This window comes from Dasypus novemcinctus, chromosome 2 (assembly GCF_030445035.2).
Source record: "Dasypus novemcinctus isolate mDasNov1 chromosome 2, mDasNov1.1.hap2, whole genome shotgun sequence".
In the NCBI taxonomy this organism is placed as follows: domain Eukaryota; kingdom Metazoa; phylum Chordata; class Mammalia; order Cingulata; family Dasypodidae; genus Dasypus; species Dasypus novemcinctus.
This window is the reverse complement of record NC_080674.1, coordinates 149579066-149604272: the sequence shown is the minus strand read 5'-3', so window position 1 is coordinate 149604272 and position 25207 is coordinate 149579066. Positions and strand designations below refer to the sequence as shown.

Sequence of the window (25207 nt, the reverse complement as noted above, 5' to 3'; positions counted from 1 at the left end):
GCGCGCAAGGAGTGCCCTGCCACACAGGGGTGTCCCCCCGCATAGGGGAGCCCCACGCGCAAGGAGTGCGCCCCATAAGGAGAGCCGCCCAGCACGAAAGAAAGTGCAGCCTGCCCAGGAATGGTGCCACACACAAGGAGAGCTGACACAACAAGATGACGCAACAAAAAAAGAAACACAGATTCCTGTGCCGCTGACAACAACAGAAGTGGACAAAGAAGAACATGCAGCAAATGGACACAGAGAACAGACAACCGGGGTGAGGGGTGGGGGGAGGGAGAGAAATAAATAAATAAATAAAATCTTTAAAAAAAAAAAAGATGATCTAATACAAATCATGCTCAAGCTCTTCCAAAAAACTGAACAGGAAAGAATGTTACCAAACATATTTTATGAAGCCAACATGACCTTAATACCAAAACCAGATAAAGATACTACAAAAAAAGAAAATTACAGATCAATATCTCTAATGAAAATAAATGCAAAAATCCTCAACAAAACACTTGCAAATAGAGTCCAAAAGCACATAAAAAGAATTATACACCATGATCAAGTGGATTTTATCTCAGGTATGCAAGAATGGTCCAACATAAGAAAATTAATTAGTGTAATATACCACATTAATAAACTGAAGAAGAAAAATAACTTGATCCTCTCAATTGATGCAGAAAAGGCATCTGACAAAATATAGCATCCTTTCAATAAAAACACTCCAATGTATAGGAATAGAATGACGCTTTCTCAATATGGTAGGATTAATTATATGAAAAACCTCCAGCTAGCATTGTACTTAATGGTGAAAGACTGAAAGTTTTCCCGCTGAGATGAGGAACAAGACAAGGATACCCACTGTCACCAATGTTAATCAAATATTGTGCTAGAGCAAGCAGGCTACATAAAGAAATAAAAGGCACCCAAAAAGGAAAGGAAGAAAGAAAACTTTCACTATTCATTGATGATATCCTCTGTCTAAGAAAATCCTTGGGAAGTGGATGTGGCTCAAGTGATAGAGTTTTGGCCTACCATGTGGGAGCACCTGGGTTTGATCCCTGGGGCCTCTTGGTGAAAAAGAAGAGAAAGTGTGCCCACACAGCAAGCCAGTGCCTGAGCAAGTGCCTGCATGGTAAGCCAGCGCCCTGAGCAAGTGAGTCACGCGGCAAGATGATGATGCATCAAAAGAGAGACAAGGGGAGAATCAAGGTGAAGCACAGCAGAAACCAGGAACTGAGGTGGCACAATTGACAGGGAACCTCTCTCCCCATCAGAGATCTCCAGGATCAAATCCTGGTGAATCTTAGAGGAGAGAAAATGAGAAGAGAAGAAAACACAGACAGCAAAAAGAGCAGTGCAGGAGGAGGGGAATGAGGAAAATAAATAAATAAATCTTAAAAAAAAAAGAAATCCTTAAATATTCACAACAAAGCTACTAGAACTAATAGGTGAGTTCAGCAAAGTGGCAAGATACAATATTAATATGGAAAAATCAATAGTGTTTCTATAAACTAGTGATGAACAATCTTAAAGGAAATCAGGAAAAAATTCCATTTATAATAGCAACTAAGGAATCAAATATTTAGGACTAAACTTAACCAAGGACATAAAGGATCTATATTCAGAAAACTACAAAACATTGCTAAAGGAAATCAAAGAAGACTTAAAACAATGGAAGAACATTCCATGTTCATGGAATAGAAGACTAAATATCATTAAGATGTCAATTCTACCCAACTGATTTACAGATTCAACACAATCACAATGAAAATCCCAACAGCATTTTCTTTTTGCAGAAATGGAAAAACCAATTATCAAATTTACTTGGAAGAGTGAGGAGCCCAGAATAGCCAAAAATGTCTTTAAATAGAAGAACAAATTTGGAGGACTCTCACTTCCGGACTTTAAAGTATATTACTTGGTGACATTGGTGAAAACAGCATAAAGACAAACAGAATGATGAATGGAATCAAATCGACAATTAAGAAACAGACCCTTACACCTACAGTCAAGTGATTTTCAACAAAGCTGTCAAGTCCTTCCAGCTGGGCCAGAACAGTCTATATAATAAAAGGTTGCTGGGAGAACTGGATATCCATATCCAAAAGAAAGGAAGATGACCTCTATATTACACCTTATACAAAAATCAATTCAAAATGGATCAAGAACCTAGATATAAAAAAGACAACCATAAAACTCCTGGAAGAAAATGGAGGAAAACATCTTCAAGATCTTGTGGTCGGTGGTAATTTCTTAAACCTTACACCCAAAGCACAAGCAACAAAAGAAAAAAAACAGATAAATAGTACCTACTCAAAATTAAATACTTTTGCACCTCAAAGGACTTTGTCAAAAGGGAGAAAAGGCAGCCAACTCAATGGGAGAAAATATCTGGAAATCATGAATCCAATAAGGCTTTAATATCCATGATATATAAAGAGATACTACAACTAAACAATAAAAAGACAAATGACCTGATTTAAAAATGGGCAGAAGATTTGAATAGACAATAGTCCAAAGAAGAAATACAAATGGCAAATACACATACACACACGGAAAAATGTTCAACATCACTAGTGATTAGGGAAATGCAAATCAAAACTACAATGAAATACCATTTCACACCTATTAGAATGATCACTATTAAGAAATCAGAAAACTACAAGTGTTGGAGAGTATGTGGAGATAGGAACACTAATTCACTGTGGTTGGGAACGTAGAATGGTACAGCAACTGTGAGGACTGTTTGGCAGTTTCTAAGGGAGTTGAATACAGATTTGACCTGGCAGTACCATTACTAGCTACATACCCAGAAGAATTGAAAGCAGTGAATGAAAAAACATCTGCACACCATTGTCCATAGCAGCATTGTTCACAATTGCCAAAAGATGGAAACACACCAGGTGTCCATCAATCAATGAATGGATAAACAGTTTGTGGTGTATACATGATGGAATATTATGCAACAGTAAGAAGCAATGAAGTTGTGAAGCATATGACAACATGGATGGACCTGGAGGACATTATGTTGAGTGAAAGCAAGTCAGATATAAAAGGACAAATACTGTATGACTGCACTGTTATGAATTAAATATATTGTGTAAACTCATGGAATTAATAATTAGAGTATAAGTCACCAGAAAATAGAATAAGGGTAGAGAATGGACAGCTGAGGGTTAATCTGTGCAGAATTGGTTAAAAGGTTGTAAATCTTTGGAAATTAATAGAAATAGTGAAAGCACATCTTAGTGTTTGTAAATAGTAGAGCTGTTTATGATGGTGATTGAAAGGCAGGGTCTAAGGTTATGTATATTACCAGAAGAAAAGCTAAAAAATGTAACATGGGACTGTACAACATAGTAAAAACTCATGTGAAATACAGATATGGGTAAAATTGCATACATAAGACTGTTTTTACAAAATATAAACACAAATAAACTAGAGGAATGGAAACACAAGAGCAGCTATGTATGGCAAGGGAAGTATAGAGTAATTGAAAGGTGATGAGATTTCTTTCATTTGTTTTTTATTATTATTACTGAAATAATGAAAATGCTCTAATAATGACTGAAATGATGAAAACACATCTATGTGATTATACCTAATACCGTTGATTGTACATTTTGGATGGATTAATGCTTTATTAATATGTATCAATAAAGTTTATTTATTTTTAAAAAGCCAGAGTGGTTATATTATTGTCAGACAAGATAATAGACTTTAACTTAAAAATATATTACAAGAGATGAAGAAAGATATCATATATTTTTAAAATAATTTTTTAGGAGGTGCCAGAGACTGAACCCAGGACCTCATACATGGGAAGCAGACACTCAACCACTGAGCTGAGTTTAATATCCCCTAAGATATTATATTTTGATAAAAGTTTCAATACAATGTGTCAAAGAAGAAATCACAAAGGAAATATCTTGAGATGAACCAAAATAAAAAAAAAAATGATATACCAAAACTTATGGAATAGTGCAGAGGGAAATTTATAGTTCTGAATATCTACATTAAAAATGAAGAAAGATGACAAATAACCTAAATTCATACATAAAGGAACTAGAACAAGGAGGCAAACTAAACCCAAAATTAGTAGAAGGAAATAAACATTCAAGATTAAAGTAGAGATAAATGAAATAGAGAACAGAAAAATAGACAGAATCAACATAAAGCAAAGCTATTTTTTTTAAAAAATCAATGAAATTAACAAACTTTTGTCAGATTGGCAAAGAAAAAGAGAGAGAACACAAATAACTAAAATCATGAATGAAAGTGGGGATATTTTTATTGATCTTATAAAAATAAAAAATGATTTTAAGAGGGTAATATGGACAATTATATACCAACAAATTTGAAAACCTAGATGAAATGGACAAACTCCTAAAAATGCAAATTACCTAATCTGATGCAAGAAGAAATAGAAAATCTCAAAAGACCTATGAAAAGTAAAGAGATTGAATCAGTAATAAAAAAAGATAACTCCAGGACAAGAGAGCTTCACTGATGAATTCTACCAAATGTTTAAAGAAGATTTAACACCATTGTTTCACAAACTCTTCCAAAAAAAGAGAAAAGGAGGAATTACTTCCTAATTCATTCTATGAGCATTACCCTTATATCAAAGCCAGGCAAAGACAGCACAAGAAAACAAAATTACAGACCAATACTCCTTATGAATACAGATGCAAAAATCTTCAGCAAAATATCAGCAAACCAAATCCAACAGTGTATCAAAAGGATTATACACCATGACTAAGTGGGATTTATTTCAGGAATGCAAGGATGGTTCAACATAAGAAAATAAATCAATTTAATACACCACATTAATAGAAAGGGAAAAAAATTCATGGTCATTTCAATTAGTGCATTTGACAAAATCCAGCATCCTCTCAGGATTTTAAAAAACACTCAGGAAACTAGGAATAGAGAGGAAACCAGGAATAGAGAGAACTTTAGTTTGCCAAAGTTCTACCAGGGCAAAGTACTACAAAAGGGGTGACTTTTATAAGGGGATGAATATGGGGGTAAAAGCTTATAGTTCCAAGGCCATGAAAAGTCCAAATTTAGGCATCATCAGAGATACTTTCTCACCAAAGTTAGCTGCCATGTGTTGAAGCAAGATGGCCACTGATCTCTACCAAGGTTTGAGCTCAGAGTTAAATCCATCCATCTATGGCCAGTTGATTTTCAACAAGGGTACCAAGTCCATTCAATGGGGAAAGAACAGTCTTTTCAACAAATGGTGCTGGGACAACTGGAAATCCATATGCAAAAGAATGAATGTGTACCCCTGCCTCTCACCATATACAAAAATTAATTCAAAGTGGATCAACAACCTAAATATAAGGGCTAATTCTATAAAACTCTTAGAAGAAAGCTTAGGGAATCATATTCACAACCTTGTAATAGGCAGTGAATTTTCAGATTTTATACCAAAAACACAAGCAACAAAATAAAAAAATAGATAAAATGGACTTCATCAAAATTTAAAACTTTTGTGCATTCAAAAGGCATTATCAAGAAAGTTTAAAGACAATCTAAAGAATGGGAGAAAATATTTGGAGACCATATATCCGATAAGATTTAATATCCAGAATATATACGGAGCTTCTACAACTCAGTGACCAAAAGACAAAAAAACAAACAAACAAACAAACAAACAAGCAAAAAACAATTAAAATATGGGCCAAGGATTTGAACAGACATTTCTCCAAAGAAGATATTCAAATGGCCAGTAAGTATATCAAATTAGAGAAATAAAATTTAAAGCTACAATGAGATATCACTTGACACCCACTAGGATAGCTATTATTTTTTAAATGGGAAATAAGAATTGGCAAGTATGCAGAGAAATAGGAAGCCCTGTACATATTTGGTAGCAGTGTAAAATGTACAGCCTGTGGAAAACAGTTTGGTAGTTCCTCAGAAAACTAAAAAACAGAATTACTATATGACCTTGCAATTCTACTCCTAGGTATGTACCCAAAAAACCTGAAAGCTGGGACTGAGATATTTGTACACCACTGTTCACTGCAGCATTATTCACAATAGCCAAAAAGTTTTGAAGCATCCCAAGTATCCATCAACAAATGAATGGATAAACAAAATGTGGTATATCCATATAATGGAATATTATTTAGCCACAAAAAGAAGTGAAGTATTGGTACATGCTACCACAAGGATGGACTTTGAAGATAACATGTTGAGTGAAATAAGCCAGAATAGTAGGACAAATACCATATATTTCCACTTGTATGAAATACTTAAGCAAATTCATAGAGATCAAAAGCAGAATAGTGGTTATCAGTGGTGGCAGGAGGAGGGAATGGGGAGTTATTGCTAAGTGAGTGTGAGTTTTAGTTTAGGATGATGAAAAAAATCTGGAAATAGATAGTGGTGAAAGTTACATAGTATCATCAATGTTCTTAATGGCAAAGAATTGTCCACTTAAAATCATTTTTATGGGAAGTGGATATAGTTCAAGTGGTTTAATGCCTGCTTCCCATATACAATGTCCTGGGTTCAATCCCTGTTCCAGGTACCTCTAAAAAAAAAAGATTTTTATATTATGAATATTTTACCACAGTTAAAAACAAATACATTTTTAAAAATTGATTGTATATTTATATACTAGTGATGAATTTGTGGAAATTGAAATTATATGCACAATACAATTTATAATTGCTCAAAAATGAAATACTTCGGTATAAATCTAACAAAATGTATACAGAACTAGTATGTTGGAAATTACAAATTGCTAGTGAAAGAAATAAAAAATCTAAAGAAATGGAGAGACATACAAGATTCATGGACTGGAAGACCTAATATGGTAAAGATGTTAATTCTCCCCCAAGTGATTGAGATTTAACACAATTCCTATCAAAATATGAGAAAGAATTTTTGTAGCTATAGATAGGTTTATTCCAAATTTTATAAGTAAAGGCATGGGCCCTAGAATAGCTAATAGTCCTGAAAAATATGAATAAAGTGGGAATAATTAGTCTACCCAATTTTAAGATTAACATTGTAGCTATAATATTCAAGACAATGTGGTATTGACAAACAGGTAAGGCATGTGGTACAATGGAAAAGAATAGAAAACCCAGAAAGACCCATACAAGTATAGTCAACTGATTTTTTAAGTAATATTTTTTTGCTCATATATCTAGAAGTCCAGAAGTATGTAAGTTGCCAGGTTGGTTTGATCCAGAGGCATAATACATCATCAAGTACCTGTTTTTTCCCCCTTCTCTTTATTTAATGTCCAGTGGTATCAACTTCATACTAAGGCTCCCTCCTTTTATGGTTTCATCACGACTGCCAACAATGCCTTCATGAAGAATAAAATGGTGTCTTCCCCAAAGCCCCAGCATAGCCTCCTCCTTCACTGTTTGGCCAGCTGATTTTGACAGGGTGAAAATGCAATTCAATTGAGACAGAATAATCTTTTCAATAAATGGTACTGAAGCAATTGAATATCCATAGAACAAAAAATGAACCTCAACTAAACCTCACACCTTATACAAAAAGTAACTCAAAGTGGATCATAGATTCAAATATAAACCTTGAATCTATAAAACGGAATTTAGCCCTGGATGGACAGTTCTTAGATATGACACCAAAAGCATGATTGACAAAATAAAAAATCAATAGACTGAATTATATCAAAATTAATTTTTTTTCTCTTTGAAAGCCCCTGTTAAAAGGATGAAAAGGCAAGCTAGAGACTGGAAGGAAATATTTGCAAATCTCATATCTCAAATCAAGAATATATAAAGAAATTTCATCCCATCAGAAAATGAGCAAAAGATATGAACAGACTTTTCACTGAAGATGATAATATAAATGGCAAATAAGCATATGAAAAGATGTTTGACATCATTGGCCATTATAGAAATGCAATTTTAAACCACAATGTGGTATCCCTCACCTATTAGAAAAAATTAAAATAAAAGAGTGACAATTCCAAGTGCTGGTAGAAACATGGAGAAATGGAACTCTCATACATTGCTGGTGGGAAAGCAAAATGGTACTGCCTCCTGGAAAATAGTTTTTAGTTTCTTATTAAACTAAACTTACACTTATAATACGATACAGCAATTGCACTCCTGGTCATTTATGTCAGAGAAAAGGAAAACTTATGTTCCCACAAAAACTTATACGTGAATGTTCATAGCAACTTCATTTGTATTAGTTTCAAACTGGAATCAACCCAAATATATTTAGAGAGGTGAATGGCTAAATTCAATAATTGTGGTACATTCACATGTGGTACATCAGCAATAAAAAGGAACAAACTCTTGATACATGAAACAATTTTGATGGATTTCAAGGGCATTATACTGAATGATAAAAAGCCAATCTCAAAAGGTTACATACTGTATTATTCCATTTATATGACATTTTAAAATGACAAAATTATAGAGTTAGAGAATAAATTAGTGTTTGCCAGGAGTTGGGGTGGGGGGTGGGTAGCACAAGGGAATTCTTTATGGTGCTGGAATACTTCTGTATTTGATTATGGTGGTGGTTACACAAATCTATACATGTAACAAAATTCCATAGAAATTAAATACTTATACAAAAAATGAGAACATATAAAAACTACTGAAACCTGAATAGTCTGTAAATTTTATCAGTGGGTTTTGGTATTGTGCTACTGTAATGTAAAATGTTACCATGGGGAAGCTGTGCAATGGTTACATGGAACCTCTTGTAGTATTTTTGCAACTTCCTATAATTATTTCCTAATTAGAAGTTTAAAAAATTAAAAATCTTTATGCACTTAATATAGCTTAAAAACACATGGAGCAGAAAAGAGTTCGGTGGTTCCTCAAAAAGTTAAACAGAACTACCATATGACCCAGCAATCCTACTTCTAGGTATAAACACAAAAGAATTGAAAGCAAGGACTTGGACAAATAGGATAATTCACAATAACCAAATGATGGAAGCAATCCGAGTGTCCATTAACTGATAAATGGATCAACAAAGTGTGGTATATACATACCAAGGGATATTATTCAGCCATAAGAAGGAATGAAATTCTGATACATACAACAACATGGAGGAACCTTGAAGACATCATGTTGAGTGAAAGAAGCCAGACACAAAAGGACAAATATTGTATAACCTGACTTATATGAAATAACTAGAGTGTGCAGATTCATAGAAACAGAAAGTATAGTACAGGTTACTAGGGGCAGTGGGCGGGGCAATGGGGAGTAAAGGCATAATGGGTATAGAGTTTCTGTTTGGGGTGATGGGAAAGTCCTGGCAATGGATGCTGGTGACAGTTCTACAATATTGTGAATGTGATTAATCCCATTGAATGATATGCTGGGAGTGGTTGAGATGGGAAAGTTTATGTTGTATATACATTTCCACAATTTGTTTTTTAAAAAAGAGCAAGCAAAGAAACAATGGTAATGATATTGCAATCAATGATGGAGTGAAACTAATAACAGAGGAGAAAAGGCCCAAATGGACATTACTGGGGCATATGAAAAAACTGGAATATAGACTGTAAGCTAAATATCAATTTTTTGTGTATTTTTATGTATTTATTTTTTCTTTCTCTCCCCTCCCCCTTCCCCAGTTATCTGCTCTCTGTGACCATTCGCTGTGTGTTCTTCTGTGTCTGCTTGTATTCTTGTCAGCAGTACCAGGAATCTGTGTCTCTTTTTGTTGCATCATCTTGCATCAGCTCTCCATGTGTGCAGTGCCACTCCTGGGCAGGCTGCAATTTTTGTGTGAGGCGGCTCTCCTTACAGGGCGCAATTCTTGCACATGGGGCTCCCCTATGTGGGGGACACCCATGCGTGGCATGGCACTCCTTGCATGCATCAGCACTGTGCATGGGCCAGTTTCACAAGGGTCAAGGAGGCCTGGGGTTTGAACCATGGACCTCCCATGTGGTAGGTGGATGCTCTATCTGTTGAGCCAAATCTGCTTCCCCTAAATATCAATGTTAATTTGCTTGAACTTGATAACTGTACTTAAGATGATTACGTAGGTGAACATCTGTGTTCTTAGGAAATGTACATGAAAGTATTAAGTACTCAAGGAGCATGCTGTATACAATCTACTCTCAAATGTTAAGAAAGTAGATAGATAAATGGATAGTCAGATATATACATATATACACATATATATAGAGAGAGAGAGGGAGGAAGAGAAGAAGTGGAAAATGTTAAAATTTGGTGAATCTGGGAATCTAGGTGAGGGTATACTGGAGTTCTCTGTATGGGTTTTTTTCTTCTTCGTTTTCTCTGTATGGGTTTTGTGTTATTTTTGCAACTGTCCTATAAGTGTTAAGTTATTTCAGAATAAGAGGTTAAAAAATATGAAGCACAAAGTGATAAAACTGAAAACAGAAATAAGTCCACATTTGTAGTTAAAAATTTCAACTCTCCTCTCCTGGTATTTGATTCTACATGTAGTCAAAAAAATCAGTACATATATAGAAGGCCTGAACAACACTATTAATCAACTTGATCTAGTTGACAATTATACAACAACCAACAGCAGAATAAACATTCTCTTCCATGTGAACAAGGAACATTCGCTAAGATAGACCATACTCTGTGCCATTAAAATTTTAAAACAAATTTAACAAATTTTAACAAATTTAAAGAATAGAAATTATATAAAGTATGTTCTTGGATCACAATAAAATTAGATTAGATTAGAAATCAATGATAAAAAGATATTTGGGTAATCCCCCAAATACTTGGAAATCAAACAACACACTTTTAAATAGCCCACAGGTCAAAAAAGAAATTGCAAGGTATATTATAAAACATTTTAAACCAAGTTGTAATGGAAATATAACATCCAAATTTAGTTGGATGGAGGCAAAGCAGTACTTAGAGCAAAATTTATTTCTTTAAATGCTTATATTAGAAAAAATAAAGGTCTAAAATCAATTATCTAAGCTACAACCTTAAGAAGCTAGGAAAAGAAGAGTAAAGTAAGCCCAAATATGTAGAAGGAAATAATAAAGATGATAATAGAAAGTAAGGAATTAATAGAAAATGGACAACCAACAGGGGAAAATTAATGAAACTAAAAAAGCTGTTTCTTTGAAAAGATCAATAAAGTTGATAAGTCTGTTTAAGGTAAAAACTGAGAAGACACAAACTATCAGTATACAGATGAAACAGGAACAATACTACAGATTCTACAGGTATTAAAATGATAATAAGGGAATATTATGAGCCCCTTTGTGACAATAAATTGGAGGAAATGGGCAAATTCCTTGAAAGCCACAATTTACCAAAATGGACACAATAAGAAATAGAAAATTTGAATAGCTCTATAGTTGTTAAAGAAATTGAATTCATAATTGAAGGTCTTTCCACAAATAAAACTCAAGGTCCAGTTGCCTTCACTGGTGAATTCTATCGAACACTTAAGAAAGAATGCCAATTCTATACAAATTCTTCTCAGAAAATAGAGGAGGAAACAGTTCCCAATTCATTGTATGAAACTAGCATTACCCTAAGAACAAAGCCAGATAAAGAAGTTATAAGAAAAGTACAGGCCAATATTCTTAATAAACATAGATGCAAAAAATCCTTTACACAATACTAACAAATTCAATGCAGCAATATAAGAAGGAATACTAAATGATGACAAAGTTGGGTATATCCTAAAAGTGCAAGGTTGGCTAAACATTCAAAAAGCAATCTGTGTAATTTATCATTTTAACAGATTACAAAAGAAAAACCATATGATCATCTACATAGATGCAGAAAAGCATATGACAAGATTTACTACCATTCATGATAAAAACTCTCAACAAACCAGAAATAAAAGGAAATTCCTCAACTTGCTAAAAGGTATTTATGAAAATTTAATGGTGAATAGATGATGACAGCAGCATAACATTGCAAATATAATTAATGCCACTGAATTTTAAACCTAAAAATGGTTGAAATGGCAACTTTTATGTTATATATGTTACCAAAATAAAATTTTGAAAAACTTAATGGTTAAGGACTAAATGTTTTCCCCCAGAAAAGATCAGAAAAATGCAATGAGGTCACTCTCACCATTTCTAGTCAACATTTATTTGGAGGTCAATTTTCAAGGACCCAGGATATAAGGTCAATATACAAAAATCAACTGAATTTCTACATATTATCAATTATCAATTAGAAAGTGAAATTTTAGAAAATATCATTTAGAATAGAATCAAACATCAAATACTGAATTTATCTAAATATGCAGGAAATCTACACGCTGAAAAATGCAGAACATTGCTTAGAAAAATCAAAGAACAATTAAATAAAAACATATACCATGTTCATAGACTCCAACTTTCAATAATGTTAATTTAGCTATGGATTCCAAACAATCCTAACCAATATCCAGAAGGCTTTAAAAAAAAAAAAGCAGCAGGGAGATGCTAAAATTTATATGGAAATTCAAGGATTTGGAATAGCAAAAACAATTTTGAAAAAGGAGAACAGAACTGGAGGACTTACACTACCTGATTTCAATGCAACAGTATTCAAAACAATGTGGGGAGCAGATGTGGCTCAAGCAGTCGAATGCCTGCATCCCACATGGGAGGTCCCAGGTTTGGTTCCCAGTGCCTCCTGGAAAAACAAAAAAACAAACAACAAGCAAAACAAAAGAAAAAAAATAACTCAGGGAAGCTGATGTGGCTCAGTTTTTGAGCACCGGCTTCCCACATTGGAGGCCCTGAATTCAATCCTCAGCCCAGGGTACCTCAACAAACAAACAAGCAAACAAACAAACAAAAAACAATGTGGCATACATATGTAAATTAATAAAATAGAACAGAGAGCCCAGAAAAGGATGCACACATACATGGTTAAGTGATGTTTTGATGAAAGTACCAAGACTACTCAATGGGAAAAGGATGGCCTTCTCAGCAAATGGAACAACAGGATATCCCTAAGGAGAAATATGAACTTTGGCCTTTACCTCATACCATACACAAATATCAACTCGAAATGAATTATAGACCAAATTGTAAAATTACAAAACTTCTAGGAAAAATATAAGAGAAAATCATCACATCTTTACAGATGGTAGTAAGTCCATTTTAAATAGGAAATAAGAAGTACAAACCCTAAAAGAAAAAAAGGATAAATGCGGATTTATAAGGATGTAACTGGGAGGCAGATTTGGCCCAGTGGTTAGGACGTCCGTCTACCACATGGGAGGTCCCTGGTTCAAATCCCGGGCCTCCTTGACCCGTGTGCAGCTGGCCCACGTGCAGTGCTGACACGCGCAAGGAGTGCTCTGCCACGCAGGGGTGTCCCCGCATAGGGGAGCCCCACGTACAAAAAGTGCACTCCATAAGGAGAGACGTCCAGCTCGAAAGAAAGTGCAGCCTGCCCAGGAATGGTGCCGCACACATGGAGAGCTGACACAATAAGATGATGCAACAAAAAGAAACACAGATTCCTGTGCCACTGACAACAACAAAAGCGGACAAAGAAGAATACTCAGCAAATAGACACAGAGAACAGACAACCGGGGTGCTAGGGAAGGGGGGAGAAATAAATAAATCTTTTAAAAAAAGATGTAACCTTTGCTCTTCAAGACACACCATTTAAAAAAAAACAAAAAATCAAGTCAAAGACTGAGATAAAATATTCACAAAACGTTTATGTGACAAAGAATTTGGGTCTAAACTATGTTTAAAAAAGAAAAAAGAAAAACTCTTATAATTCAATTTTAAGAAGACAATCCAATTAAGAATGAACAAAAGATATGACCATATAGAAGATATACATCTATCCAACTAGCACCTGAAAAGATGTTCAATATCTTTAGTCAACAAAGAAACACAAATTAAAACCACAATGAGATACTACTACATACTCACTAGAATAACTAAATTTTTTTAATTGATAATAGAAAGCATTGATGAGAATATGGGAATGTACAGTGATATTAACACTTTGGAAAATTTGCCCCTTCTTATAAAGATAAATACACATTTCCCTGATCATATCCAAATGCCCATTAAAAGGTGAATGGATAAACAAATTGTGATATATCCATACAATGCCATACTGCTCAGGAATAAAAAGGAACAAGGTATGATACATGCAATATCATGGATGAATTTCAAAGGCATGATGAGCAAACGAAGGCCGGCATGAAAGAGTTCATGCTGTAGGATTACATTTAGATGAAATTCTGGAAGAGGCAAACTAAAAATAATGACAGGAAGCAGATCAGTGGTTACCTGGAGTGGGGGGACGTGGAGAGTTGATAGCAAAGGGGATGAAGAAACTTTTGAAGATGACGTAAATGTCCTACATCTTGATTTTGGTGGTGGTTATACAGGTGTAAACATTTGTCAAATTTCATCGAATTGTATACTTTTAAAAGGTGAATCTTATTGTATATAAATTATACTTCAATAAAGTTGATTTAAAAGTTTTAAAAAGAAAAGTGAGAAAACCATGTATATAGGCAGTCCCACTTTGCAGGGTACTGTGAAACAGTAAAAATGACCATGCAACCTGAAACTATGTAAATTGATCTTAATAATCAATGGGAAACATTACAATTGTTCCATGACCTCTAAAAATGTTTACATTAAAAACTCACTTAGTATTGATTATAAAAGTATAGGCAATGAAAAAATAGTAAAGCTAATATTTATTTAGTGCAAGACAGCAGGGAGGTGTCTCCCGGCGAAGGGCCGGCGTGGGCTCTGTCTTGCAGATTAACAGGTAAGGACGGCGGCTGTGCAAGCAACAGAGCCGTTGCTTTTCTGAGTCGCTCTCTTGCAAGCTCTGTGTGGTGATGGGCATGGCCTGTAGAAATCAGCGAGAACTTGCCCTCCAGAAAAACATGGAGAAAACCCAAGGGATTAGCAAGGGAAAAAGAAAAGAAGATACCTTGACTACCTCTCAGAGAAAGCAGAGGGACTCTGAGATCATGCAACAAAAGCAGAAGGCAGCTAATGAGAAGAAATCTATGCAGACAAGAAAAATGATGACTTGTCTATTTGAAAAACCCAGTGCTATTGCCAACCAGGTGTATAAACTCTTAAGATCAAGATTTTGTAGCATGAGCAGTTATTACATGTGTTATAACTTATCCTTATAAAACTATTTTAAACTTTACCTTTCAACCTGATTCAGTGTGATGTTTTAGAAGCATTCTATTTAGTGCAACGTAATTAAGAACATTGGAAACATTGAGAAGCTTAATTTCTTAGCAAAATATTTTTTAAAATCGAGTAGCTTAACCAGTGCATGCCTTTTTCTCATCAAATAAGAGGATAGAGGGTAAGCATCTTTTCTATGCCTTAGCAAATTGTTATACTCCTTTCAAAACTTGGATTCGCCTTTCTTATCCTTTGAACTTCCAGTGCCATGAAATATCTCTGAGAGTTCCTCTAATGTGGTTTTTTTGCTGACATCATTTTCTCTGTAACATCTTCATCCTTTTCATCACAACCACTTTCCTCATATGTATCAATAACTTCAACTTCACTAAGTTCCTCTGGCTGGAAGTCAACATTCTCAGCTATTTCTTTTATTTATTTATTTTTTTAAAGAAGATTTATTTTTATTTATTTCTCTTCCCTATCCCCCCCCCCCGGTTGTCTGCTGTGTCCATTCGCTGTGTCATCTTCTGTGTCCACTTGTATTCTTGTCAGCGGCACCCAGAATCTGTCTCGTTTTGGTGCGTCATCTTGCTGTGTCAGCAATCCGTGTGTGCGGCGCCATTCCTGGGCAGTCTGACCTTTTTTCGTGCTGAGCAGCTCTCCTTACAGGGTCCACTCCTTGTGCATGGGGCTCCTCTATGCGGGGGACACCCCAGCGTGGCACGGCACTCCTTGTGCATATCAGCCAGCTCATCACACGGGTCAGGAGGCCCTGGGCTTGAACCTTGGACCTCCCATGTGGTAGGCGGATGCCCTATCTGTTGGGTCAAATCTGCTTCCCTCAGCTATTTCTTTTATATAACTCTACGTGTGATTCAAATTTCACTTATTTTACTGCCAATTTGGCAGGCCTTATTTTTTACTGCACCTTCTCCTTTTTTGCCAATTCCCTCTACACATTTTTGTAAAATGTCATGTGGGTTCACTAGATGAGAAGGCAACACAACTAAATAGTTTGCTGTTGACGAATGAACTGAATAACAGATGCACAATGACCAATCACTGACAGGTTTTGAAAGAAGCGAAGTGATTGGTCACTGAACATGATGCACATGTTATTTCCATAGTGATTTGTGGATTGAAGGTAGTTTACGTAATTACTCTGAGTTAATACATATATATTTATATATAATATATCATTTATATTTTTATAGAGAGCGATAAAATACAAAATATCAAAATAGGCGAATCTGGGTAAAGAATATACAGTTCTTTGTACAAATTTTTGCAACTCTCCTGTAAATGTGAAATCATTTCAAAATAAAAAGTTAAAAAGAAAACTTCCTGCAAAGATGCCTATCAAAATTACAAATCTATTGTTTGACCCAGCAACATCACTTATAAATTCCATTTATAGAGGGTTGGTTAATGCACAATAAATTGCTAAACAGCTATTTAAAAATAGGAAGCTTTCTAGGTATTAATATGGGAAGCTTTTATAAGACTATATTGTACAATGAAGAAAGACATAAGAGTAGGCTACAGTATATCTTGTTAGTAAGAAAGGTGGAAAATAGAAATGTATATCCACATTTGCTTATACTTGCATAAAGAAATGCTGAAAGGATAGTTAAGAAGCTAATAAAGTATTTACCTATGGGAGCAGTAGGAAACAGGGGTGGGACAGTAGGAGGACTGGGATGAATGTGAGACTTCTCAATATATACCTGTTATATGGTTTTAATTTTTTAACCCTTTATTCAAAAATAAAATAAATAAAAGAAAATAACTTAGATCGAGGTAGATGACACATCTATAAGGAATCAAAAGAAGGTGTCCCTGAGATACTGTTAAGTGGAAAAAGGAAGTTGCAGATTAGTATATATACTGTAAAATGAATTCTGTCATGCAAAAAAACTACACACATACATGTTTCCATATACATAGAAAATGCTGGAAAATATACATAACCAGCTATTGACCTTTTGGGGGATGATTCTGGAAGCAAGGCAAGGGGGTAGGGAGAGAAGCTGATGTTTTTGTTTCTTGAATTCCTTTTTAAATTGAAGTAAAATTTATATACTGTGAAATGCAAGGATCTTAAGTTAAATGAGGTTTGACAAACGTATATGCTCAAATAACTCACCCCTCTATCAAGATATGGAACATTCTTTACTCCCAGGGGGAGAAATTACAACATCAATACGATTGGTTTCAACTTTAAATGCCAAATTGCATTCAAGAAATATTTAAAGAGTTTGACATCTGCCAAGAATTGTTCCAGGCCTTACAAATACAGTAGTGCAAACAAAATAAACCATTGCCTTCAAGGAGCTTATATTCTGTTGGCAGGGCATAGAGCTAATAGGTGAAAGCCAGACAAGAAGAGTAGTATCTTCTTTATATGGTACTGAGCACTCTATAGGGTGTTTAATAAGGTATGCGTGGGTACACAAGCCTGCAAGTATATCCACACTATTCAAATCCAGTAAGTTTGTTATGATTGCTATGCCTTTTTTATCCTAAACATTCCTTGCCTGAGATTTTACTGATAGTAGTCAAAAAACAGATGGTGATGAAGAATTGAGCTTAAAAATTTCCACAAAAATATATAATTTGGTAAAGGAAAATTAAACAACAAAAAAATCAAATCAATCTGATAAGTATATAATCCAAACAGAATTCCAGATTCAGAAAAATTTGGACACCAGGACTGGTCTGAAGAGTGGGTACGAATCGGACACAGAGAGGTCCTCTGGGTGCTTAAATCCTAATCTTAAAACTTAACATATCTACAACTCAATTTGTGATGTTTCTTAAATCTGCCCTTCTCTAGTCTTCCCCATTTCACCAAATGGTACCTCTCTTCATCCAGTTCCTTAATTCAGAAACTTTGAAATCACTCTTAATCTCCACTCTCCTTCACCCATTATATTTATCCAGTCAACAGTATTCATTGAGGATCTACCATTTGCCAGGCATCAATCTTGCAGACACTGAGGGATATATAATAACAAATAAAACACCCTCTGCCCTCTTGGAATTTACATTTCACCCATCCCAGTATTAAGTCCTGGAGAATCTATTAATATTTTCTAAATATCTCTTGAACCCATTCATTTATTTTTGTCTCCACTGCTTCCCTGTTAATCCAAGTGACCATCATTTCTTATAAGGAACGTTGCCATAGTCTCCCACCTCATCTCCCTGTTTCCATTGTAACTTTCATAAACCCATTCTCCATAAGCAACGAGAGTGATCTTTTAAATATTTAAATCATATCTTGTCATTCTTTGCTTAAAACCTCTCAATGGCTCATAACTATAAGGTACTTAAAATCTTTAATATGACTTACAAGGCTCTGCCTACCTCATTACACTCATCTAGTTATTTTGTTTTTTATTTCCAGCTTCCTTAACCCTTTTCAATTGCTTGAAAAAGTCATACCTTTTCTTTCTTTTAGATCCTTACACATTTTATTCCTTCTGCCTGACCACTCTACTTTCCTTACTACCTAGCTAATTTTTACTCATCCTTCAGCTCTTACTTTAAGGACACTCCCAGAAAGCAGACTTTCCAGACCCATCAGACTAGGCCAGGCCTCCCTGATGGAAACACTCATGGCATCCTTGTATTTCTCCTTTGTAACATTTGTCAACATTTGTAAAAGACCATATCTTAGGATGGGAGCCCATTAAGGCAGGAATCATATCTGCTTTCTTCAATGCTGCATCTTTGGCACCTAGGACAGTGCATTGTATATAGTAGACAGTTAATTAATACTTTTATATAAATGAATCAAGAAACAACTCATGACTAGACTTGTTGGCAGACACCAGTATTCATTCTGTTCTCAGGTGGACTCCCAACCTATATACACCAGAGAGTGGAAGCCTGATCTTATGCAGAGATGCCTGAGGCTTAGGGTATGAGGCAGAAGGAACCATCCTACAGAGTGAGAATAAACACTCTGGGCCTCTTATTTTCCAACAGCAAATGAAATATACAAAAATTAATATTTTTCTGTATAATAGCAATGAACGATTAGAAAAGAAAATTTTAAAATAACATTTACAACAATACCAAAAAGTCAAACATGTAGGATAATTTAATAAAAGATATGCAAGACCTCTACACTGAAAATTATAAAATACATGATAGAAATTAAAGAAAATCAAGGAAAGATATACCATGCTCATGGATTGAAAGTCTCAATACTGTTAAGATGACAGTCTCCCCCCTCCCAAAATTGGTTCAATGTGACCCCAGTCAAAATCCCAGCAGGCTCCTTCTACCCCAAAATTGATGATATGATTTCAATTTACTTAGAAAGACAAATAATCAAACCTTGAAAAAGAAGAAACAAGTTAGAGGACTTGATTAGCTGATATCTCAAGGCTTACTATGAAACTACAATAATCAAGACAGTGTGATATTGGCAAAGGGAGAGGCAAATATATCAATGGAAAATGAAAGAATGTCCAGAAACAGACCCACATATATCTATCAAATGATTTTCAACAAGGACATCAAATAAAAACTTGTCATCCACATGGGGGGGGGGGCGGGACCCTCAACTCTACTTCACTAGCTTGCTACCTCATACCACATGAAAAAATCTATGTGTGTGTAAATTATACCTCAATTTTTAAAAACATGAAGAGAAAAGAGGAGTCAACTCATGCCAAATAAGTACTCTTCACTTACAAGGAATATCCATTGCCTCCCTCTATTGCACTGCCAGAGCAAAGTATAACAAAAAACAGCGCCAGTAAATGCAAGCAACACAGATTTGTCTCAGAAGTTTGCCTTTTCTTGGATTCCAAGCTTTAGCAGACCCTTCCATTAAGTATTGGAATCCTTGTTGAAGATGCCAAATTATCCAAATTGCTAAATTCTTTTTAGATACCAACACCCAGATAACAATTATAATAAAACTAACATCTCAGATAGACCACAGAATCCATGCCAACAGAAACTCTACTGCGAATAACCAATCAGGTACACATTTTTTGCATCTCCTTACTAATATTTTTTTTACGACTTACTATTAATACTAACACTTTTCACTCTTTACATATTACCCACTTTACCTAACTTTGCCTTTGCAAAGGTAACTGTTTCCTTTTATTCCTTTTCCTTTTTGGGGTGGGGAGGAGGTTATATTTTAGATCACAAATTTCCAATTTACTCATATTACCCTAATCAGTCAAATATTCAACGTATCATTAACAGTGAAATAAATATATAATGGGGACTTTTATATGCAAATGTTATTCTATAATTTTTGAAATGTTTGTAAACTATAAGTTCAATAAAATGCTATGCTAGCGATATTTGGATCCATTTGTATGAGGAACAGTAAATATCCAGCATTGCGTGTCAGTTCAAACTCATTTGAAGCACTTGCATTGGCCTAATTTCTAAAGCCTCAGGTCTTAGAGAGAGCTCTGTTTGTACTATAGAGAGCAGTGGAATGGACATGGGTGAGGGAATAAAACATAGTCTTATTTTTGGCAGTTCTCATAATCTGGTTTAGTAGCAAAGTTCAGAATGGGATTACAACACCCCAGTCATGAGAAGCTCTTCAGATGAAAAATAATTTTCAAGGTTTAGGCCTAGCAACTTCCATTAGTCTTATTCTTAGGTTTATTGAAATGATAGACGAGCTTTATTAACTAGAACATCTTCTTGCTGTGAGAAGTTTCTCAAATAGACCAAATGAAAAAGTCATGAACTGAATGAGAAGTGATAAACAGTGACTCAGAGTTGTTAACATGCATCTTTTATATTATAGGTATTAAAAAAAAACCCCAAGGGATTATGAAAAACAATTTTGAATATGGACAGAAATTTTACTTCCTTTATCCCAGAGTCTGAAAATGGTACACACCAACATCAAGGGAATATTTTTGATAATGTTTGAATTTCCCTCTTCCCATATTTCCTTTCAACCCAACAGTGGGTTGAATCATTATTTCCCCCTTTATTTGGAACAATAAAATTTGAATAACAAAGTGAAGTGATACGATAGAATTAAAACATGTTACCATGGCCTAAAAGGTCCACCTGACTCTGCTGTCACCTCTGACCAATGCCCCTCAAGCTCACTTTGCCAAAGCTTTGTCATCTCAGGGTGTGTGGCCTTGCTGCCTGAAACGCTCCTCCCTGAGCTCTCTGAAAATATTTCATACTGGAAGGAAACCTGCTTGTGACTGGACATAGTTTCATCAAGAATCTCTCACCTTGCAGGGTGAATTCTGGTCCAAGCAATCAAAATCATCAGACTCACCCTCTTTCCCAGAGGGAATTCCTGCAGCGAGGCTGTTATTCAGTCCCGAGGAGCAGGGCTTCAAAAAAGTGAATTCACTTAGCTCTGGGTTAGTGGGACCTGCACACAGCTGGTGGGAATTTGGCATCGTAGATTTACAGTTATCCAGAAACCTGGGGTGTAATAAAGTGGGGTAGAGATCCGTGGGGAAAGAATCCAAGACGGGGACGTTTTGGGATTTCCGGCACTTCAGAATGAGCACAAATAATGCAGTCAGGAAGAATAAAAAAGAAACTAAAGCCAAGGCGGCTACTAGATAGAAATTAATTTTGGAATGAGAGTTCAATTTTGCAGGGTCGCTGAGGTCCGGCATCGCCTCCTGCAGGCTGTCGGCGAAGACCAGGTGCAGCGTGGCGGTGGCCGAGAGGGCCGGCTGCCCGCCGTCGCGCACCGAGACCAGCAGGCGCTGGCGGGCCGCGTCCCTGTCGCCCAAGGCGCGAGCCGTGCGCACCTCGCCCGTGCGCAGCCCCAGGCTGAAGAGCCCGGGCTCGCTGGCCTGCAGCACGTGGTACGACAGCCAGGCGTTGTGGCCCGAGTCGGCGTCCACCGCCACCACCTTGGTGACCAGGTAGCCGGGCTGCGCGGCGCGCGGCACCGTGTCGAAGAGCGCCGAGCCGTCGGGCCCCAGCGCCGGGTACAGCACCCTGGGCGCGTTGTCGTTGCGGTCGCCCACCAACACGCGCAGGCTGACGTTGGCGCCGAGCGCGGGCGAGCCCTGGTCGCGCGCCTGCAGCGTGAGCTGGAAGGCGCGCAGCTGCTCGTGGTCGAAGGCGCGCTGCGCGAACAGCACGCCGCTCTGCGCGCTCAGCGACACGTAGGACGACAGCGCCTGCGGCCCCAGGTCGCTGGCCACGATGGAGTAGGAGACGCGGCCGTTGGGCCCCAAGTCGGGGTCGGAGGCGCTGACTTGAGCTATAGAGGCGCCTGGAGGGTTGTTTTCCGCCACGTGCGCCACGTAGGAGGCCTGTTGGAAAACCGGCGCGTTGTCGTTGACGTCGCCGATTTGCAGGGTGACGCTTTTGCTAGAGGAGAGGGGAGGCCTGCCCCTGTCGGTGGCCGTGATGGTGACGTTATACTCCGGTATCTGCTCCCGGTCCAGAGCACTATTTGTTACAAGCTTGTAATAATTATTGGAGGAAGATTCAATTCTGAAAGGTGCATTTGGTTGTATCACACATGTGACCTCCCCGTTTTCTCCGGAATCTGGATCTTGTGTTTTGAACAGAGCGATTACTGTCCGGGATGCAGAATCTTCGGGAATCATTGTGGAAATAGAAGTAAAAATCACCTCTGGGACATTGTCATTATCATCTAGAATTTCGATCTCAACAGTACACTGGGCAACCAGCCCACCCCTGTCCCTCGCTTCCAAAACCATGGAATATTTTTTAATCTCTTCGAAATCTAGTGTACTTAAAGTTTTCATTTCTCCACTCTTGTGATTGAGGCTAAACTGGAGATGGGCACTCTGGGCTGCAAAGGCATACGTGATCTCCGCATTGCCGCCCTCGTCCCTGTCCGTAGCTGTCACCCTCAGCACCGAGGTGCCTGGGGGCACGTTTTCCCGCAGGCTGACTCTATACACGTCCTGGCTGAACACCGGGGCGTTATCATTGGCATCGACCACCAGGACCAGGATCTGAGCAGTGCTGCTCAGGGGCGGGTGCCCGCCGTCCAAGGCTGTCAGGACTAAGCCGTGGGAGTTCTGCTGTTCCCGGTCTAGTGGCTTCTCTAACACAAGTTCAACATATTTATTTCCACTGTTAGTCTCTTTTACTTCAAAGACAAATACAGAGTTGCTGCTAAGGTGGTAATTTTGTAAGGAATTGCTTCCAACATCAGGATCTTGTGCGGGTTCTATTGCAAATCTTGCTCCAGGCAGGGTGGACTCAGAGATATTTAATTTAATGACATCTCTGCTGAACTGGGGGGCATTGTCGTTCACATCCTGAATCTCCACGTTAATGTGAAAAACATTTAAAGGATTTTCAACTACCATTTCTAAACTTATGGTACAAATTATATTTGGGGGGCATATTTGCTCCCGGTCTATCCTGTCACTCACAAGTAAGTCACCGCTTTCCTCACTCAGAATGAAGTATTTTTTTTCAGCATTAACCCGCAGCTTCCGAGTGGGTAAGTCCTGAACTCTAAGTCTCAGATCCTTAGCAAGGTTTCCCACCACCGAGCCCTTGGCCAGCTCCTCCGGGATTGAATAGCTGACCTTCTCGGGGAATGCCCAACAGGACAAAAACAGCAGGTAGAGAAAAAGTACTTGCCTCGGTCCAATCCAGCCCCTGCATCCAGCGTTTTTCCCCATGTCTTTCATAGTTGGTGCTGCTCCAGCCCAGATAAAGTCCTTTTCAAACTATCACTGGATTACGGAGTCTCCAGTCAAAAAGCAGCAGCGCTAATGCCCGTGAATCCGTGTGTTCCAGGTGGAGATTTATAAAACCAGGAGTCTCACACAATAGGAGTGTTCCGGATCTGGGATCTGCTTTCAGCTTTGCACTCTGTCAGATTAGGAAAGCCACCGAGAGCGGAACCTCGGGGATCGCCTCACTTCTGTTTCCGCATTGGCCAACAGCGGCGCTCTGAGTCCCTACTCCAGAACTGCAGCCTGAAGAAAGCTGCGCTGCCGAGGGCCTGGATAATTGAGAGCAATTTACCAGTTGAAAGGCAGCGGTACAATCTTGTTCACGCAGTTAAACTTTTTTGAAAGTTTCTTTCTTCAGTATCCCCCAAACGCGATCACTTACTTTTATTTCTTCTTGACATTTAAGCGCACTTTAGGCTAAGAATCTTCCTCTGTTTTTCTGGAGGGAAGGCTACTTTTTTCATATAACACAGTCTCAGGATGAACAGTTGACTGAATCTTTAGCTGCTAAAATATACGACGCATCTAAAAGATTTCACAATACGGAAATCTTATGGACAGAGGCATTTATTTTCAAAATTTGACAAATGTCTAATTCCTTACCTTTATGTGCATTGGTCAGAGAGTTGGCTCTTCTTAGGGGTTTGCGCAGAGGGAAAGCACATGTAAAATAATTGGTTTTGCACTGTGATTCCTTTCTCCAGGAGGCCACTTTCTAAACATTGAATGAGTTTTAATAATTAATGTGAAGGTGTGCAAAACACCGTGTAAAATGATTCAGGGACTTAAAGATGATTAGGAAAGTATACCTATCCTCAAAGATATTACACATAGTAGATCTCTGTTTGGCTTCTCTAAGAGAAATTGTGGAAGTACCTTTTCTTTTGGGTATAGAGAAATTATTTTGTTAGACTCTATGGTTCCATGACAATTTCTTAACTTTTCCATGAACCAGAACTCTTCCCATATGGTAACTAGAAACCTCACTCTCTATGAAATATTTTTCCCAACTACCTTTACCATAGGTTATCTTTTACCATCAGTATTTTGAGAACATGTCATAAAGAGTGTGCTCTCTCTCTCTCTCTTTTTTTTTTTTTGGTAATTTTTTGTTAGATATGGTTTCCTAAAAATGAACTGGAAGTATAACATTAGAGAGTAAAATTTTCTTTTTCCTAAGATACAGATTCATTGGTTTGATCAACATCCCTTCAAAATTATGTGTTTACTCTTTTGAACTTGTTATCTTGCACGAGGAAAAAAAGTTATTTCACCAGAATGATTCCATTCCTAATCAGTTATATTCTGTTACATATCACTATGAAAATGGGGATATAGTCCATTCATTTATCACTAGCTCTCTAATTCATTTAAAAATGATCATGAGTCAAGT

At 37.0% G+C, this 25207-nt stretch overlaps 1 protein-coding gene across 22 annotated transcripts in view; it reads right to left on the bottom strand.

Moving 5' to 3' along the window:
- LOC101435103 (protocadherin gamma-C4) overlaps positions 1–25207 on the bottom strand; it is a 182200-nt gene that overhangs the window by 47865 nt on the left and 109128 nt on the right. Inside the window, exon 1 of one of the 22 annotated variants that reach the window (XR_011646767.1) lies at positions 21399–23988. The exons of 20 other annotated variants lie outside the window; for them this stretch is intronic. Coding sequence is in view for 1 of the 2 variants with exons in the window: in XM_058286056.1 (XP_058142039.1) it covers positions 21352–23766 (2415 nt within the window). In the remaining variant the exon portion in view is untranslated. Of the gene's footprint in view, positions 1–21351; positions 24015–25207 lie in introns of those variants that run through there. One more of the 22 variants, XM_058286056.1, reaches the window with a different exon arrangement.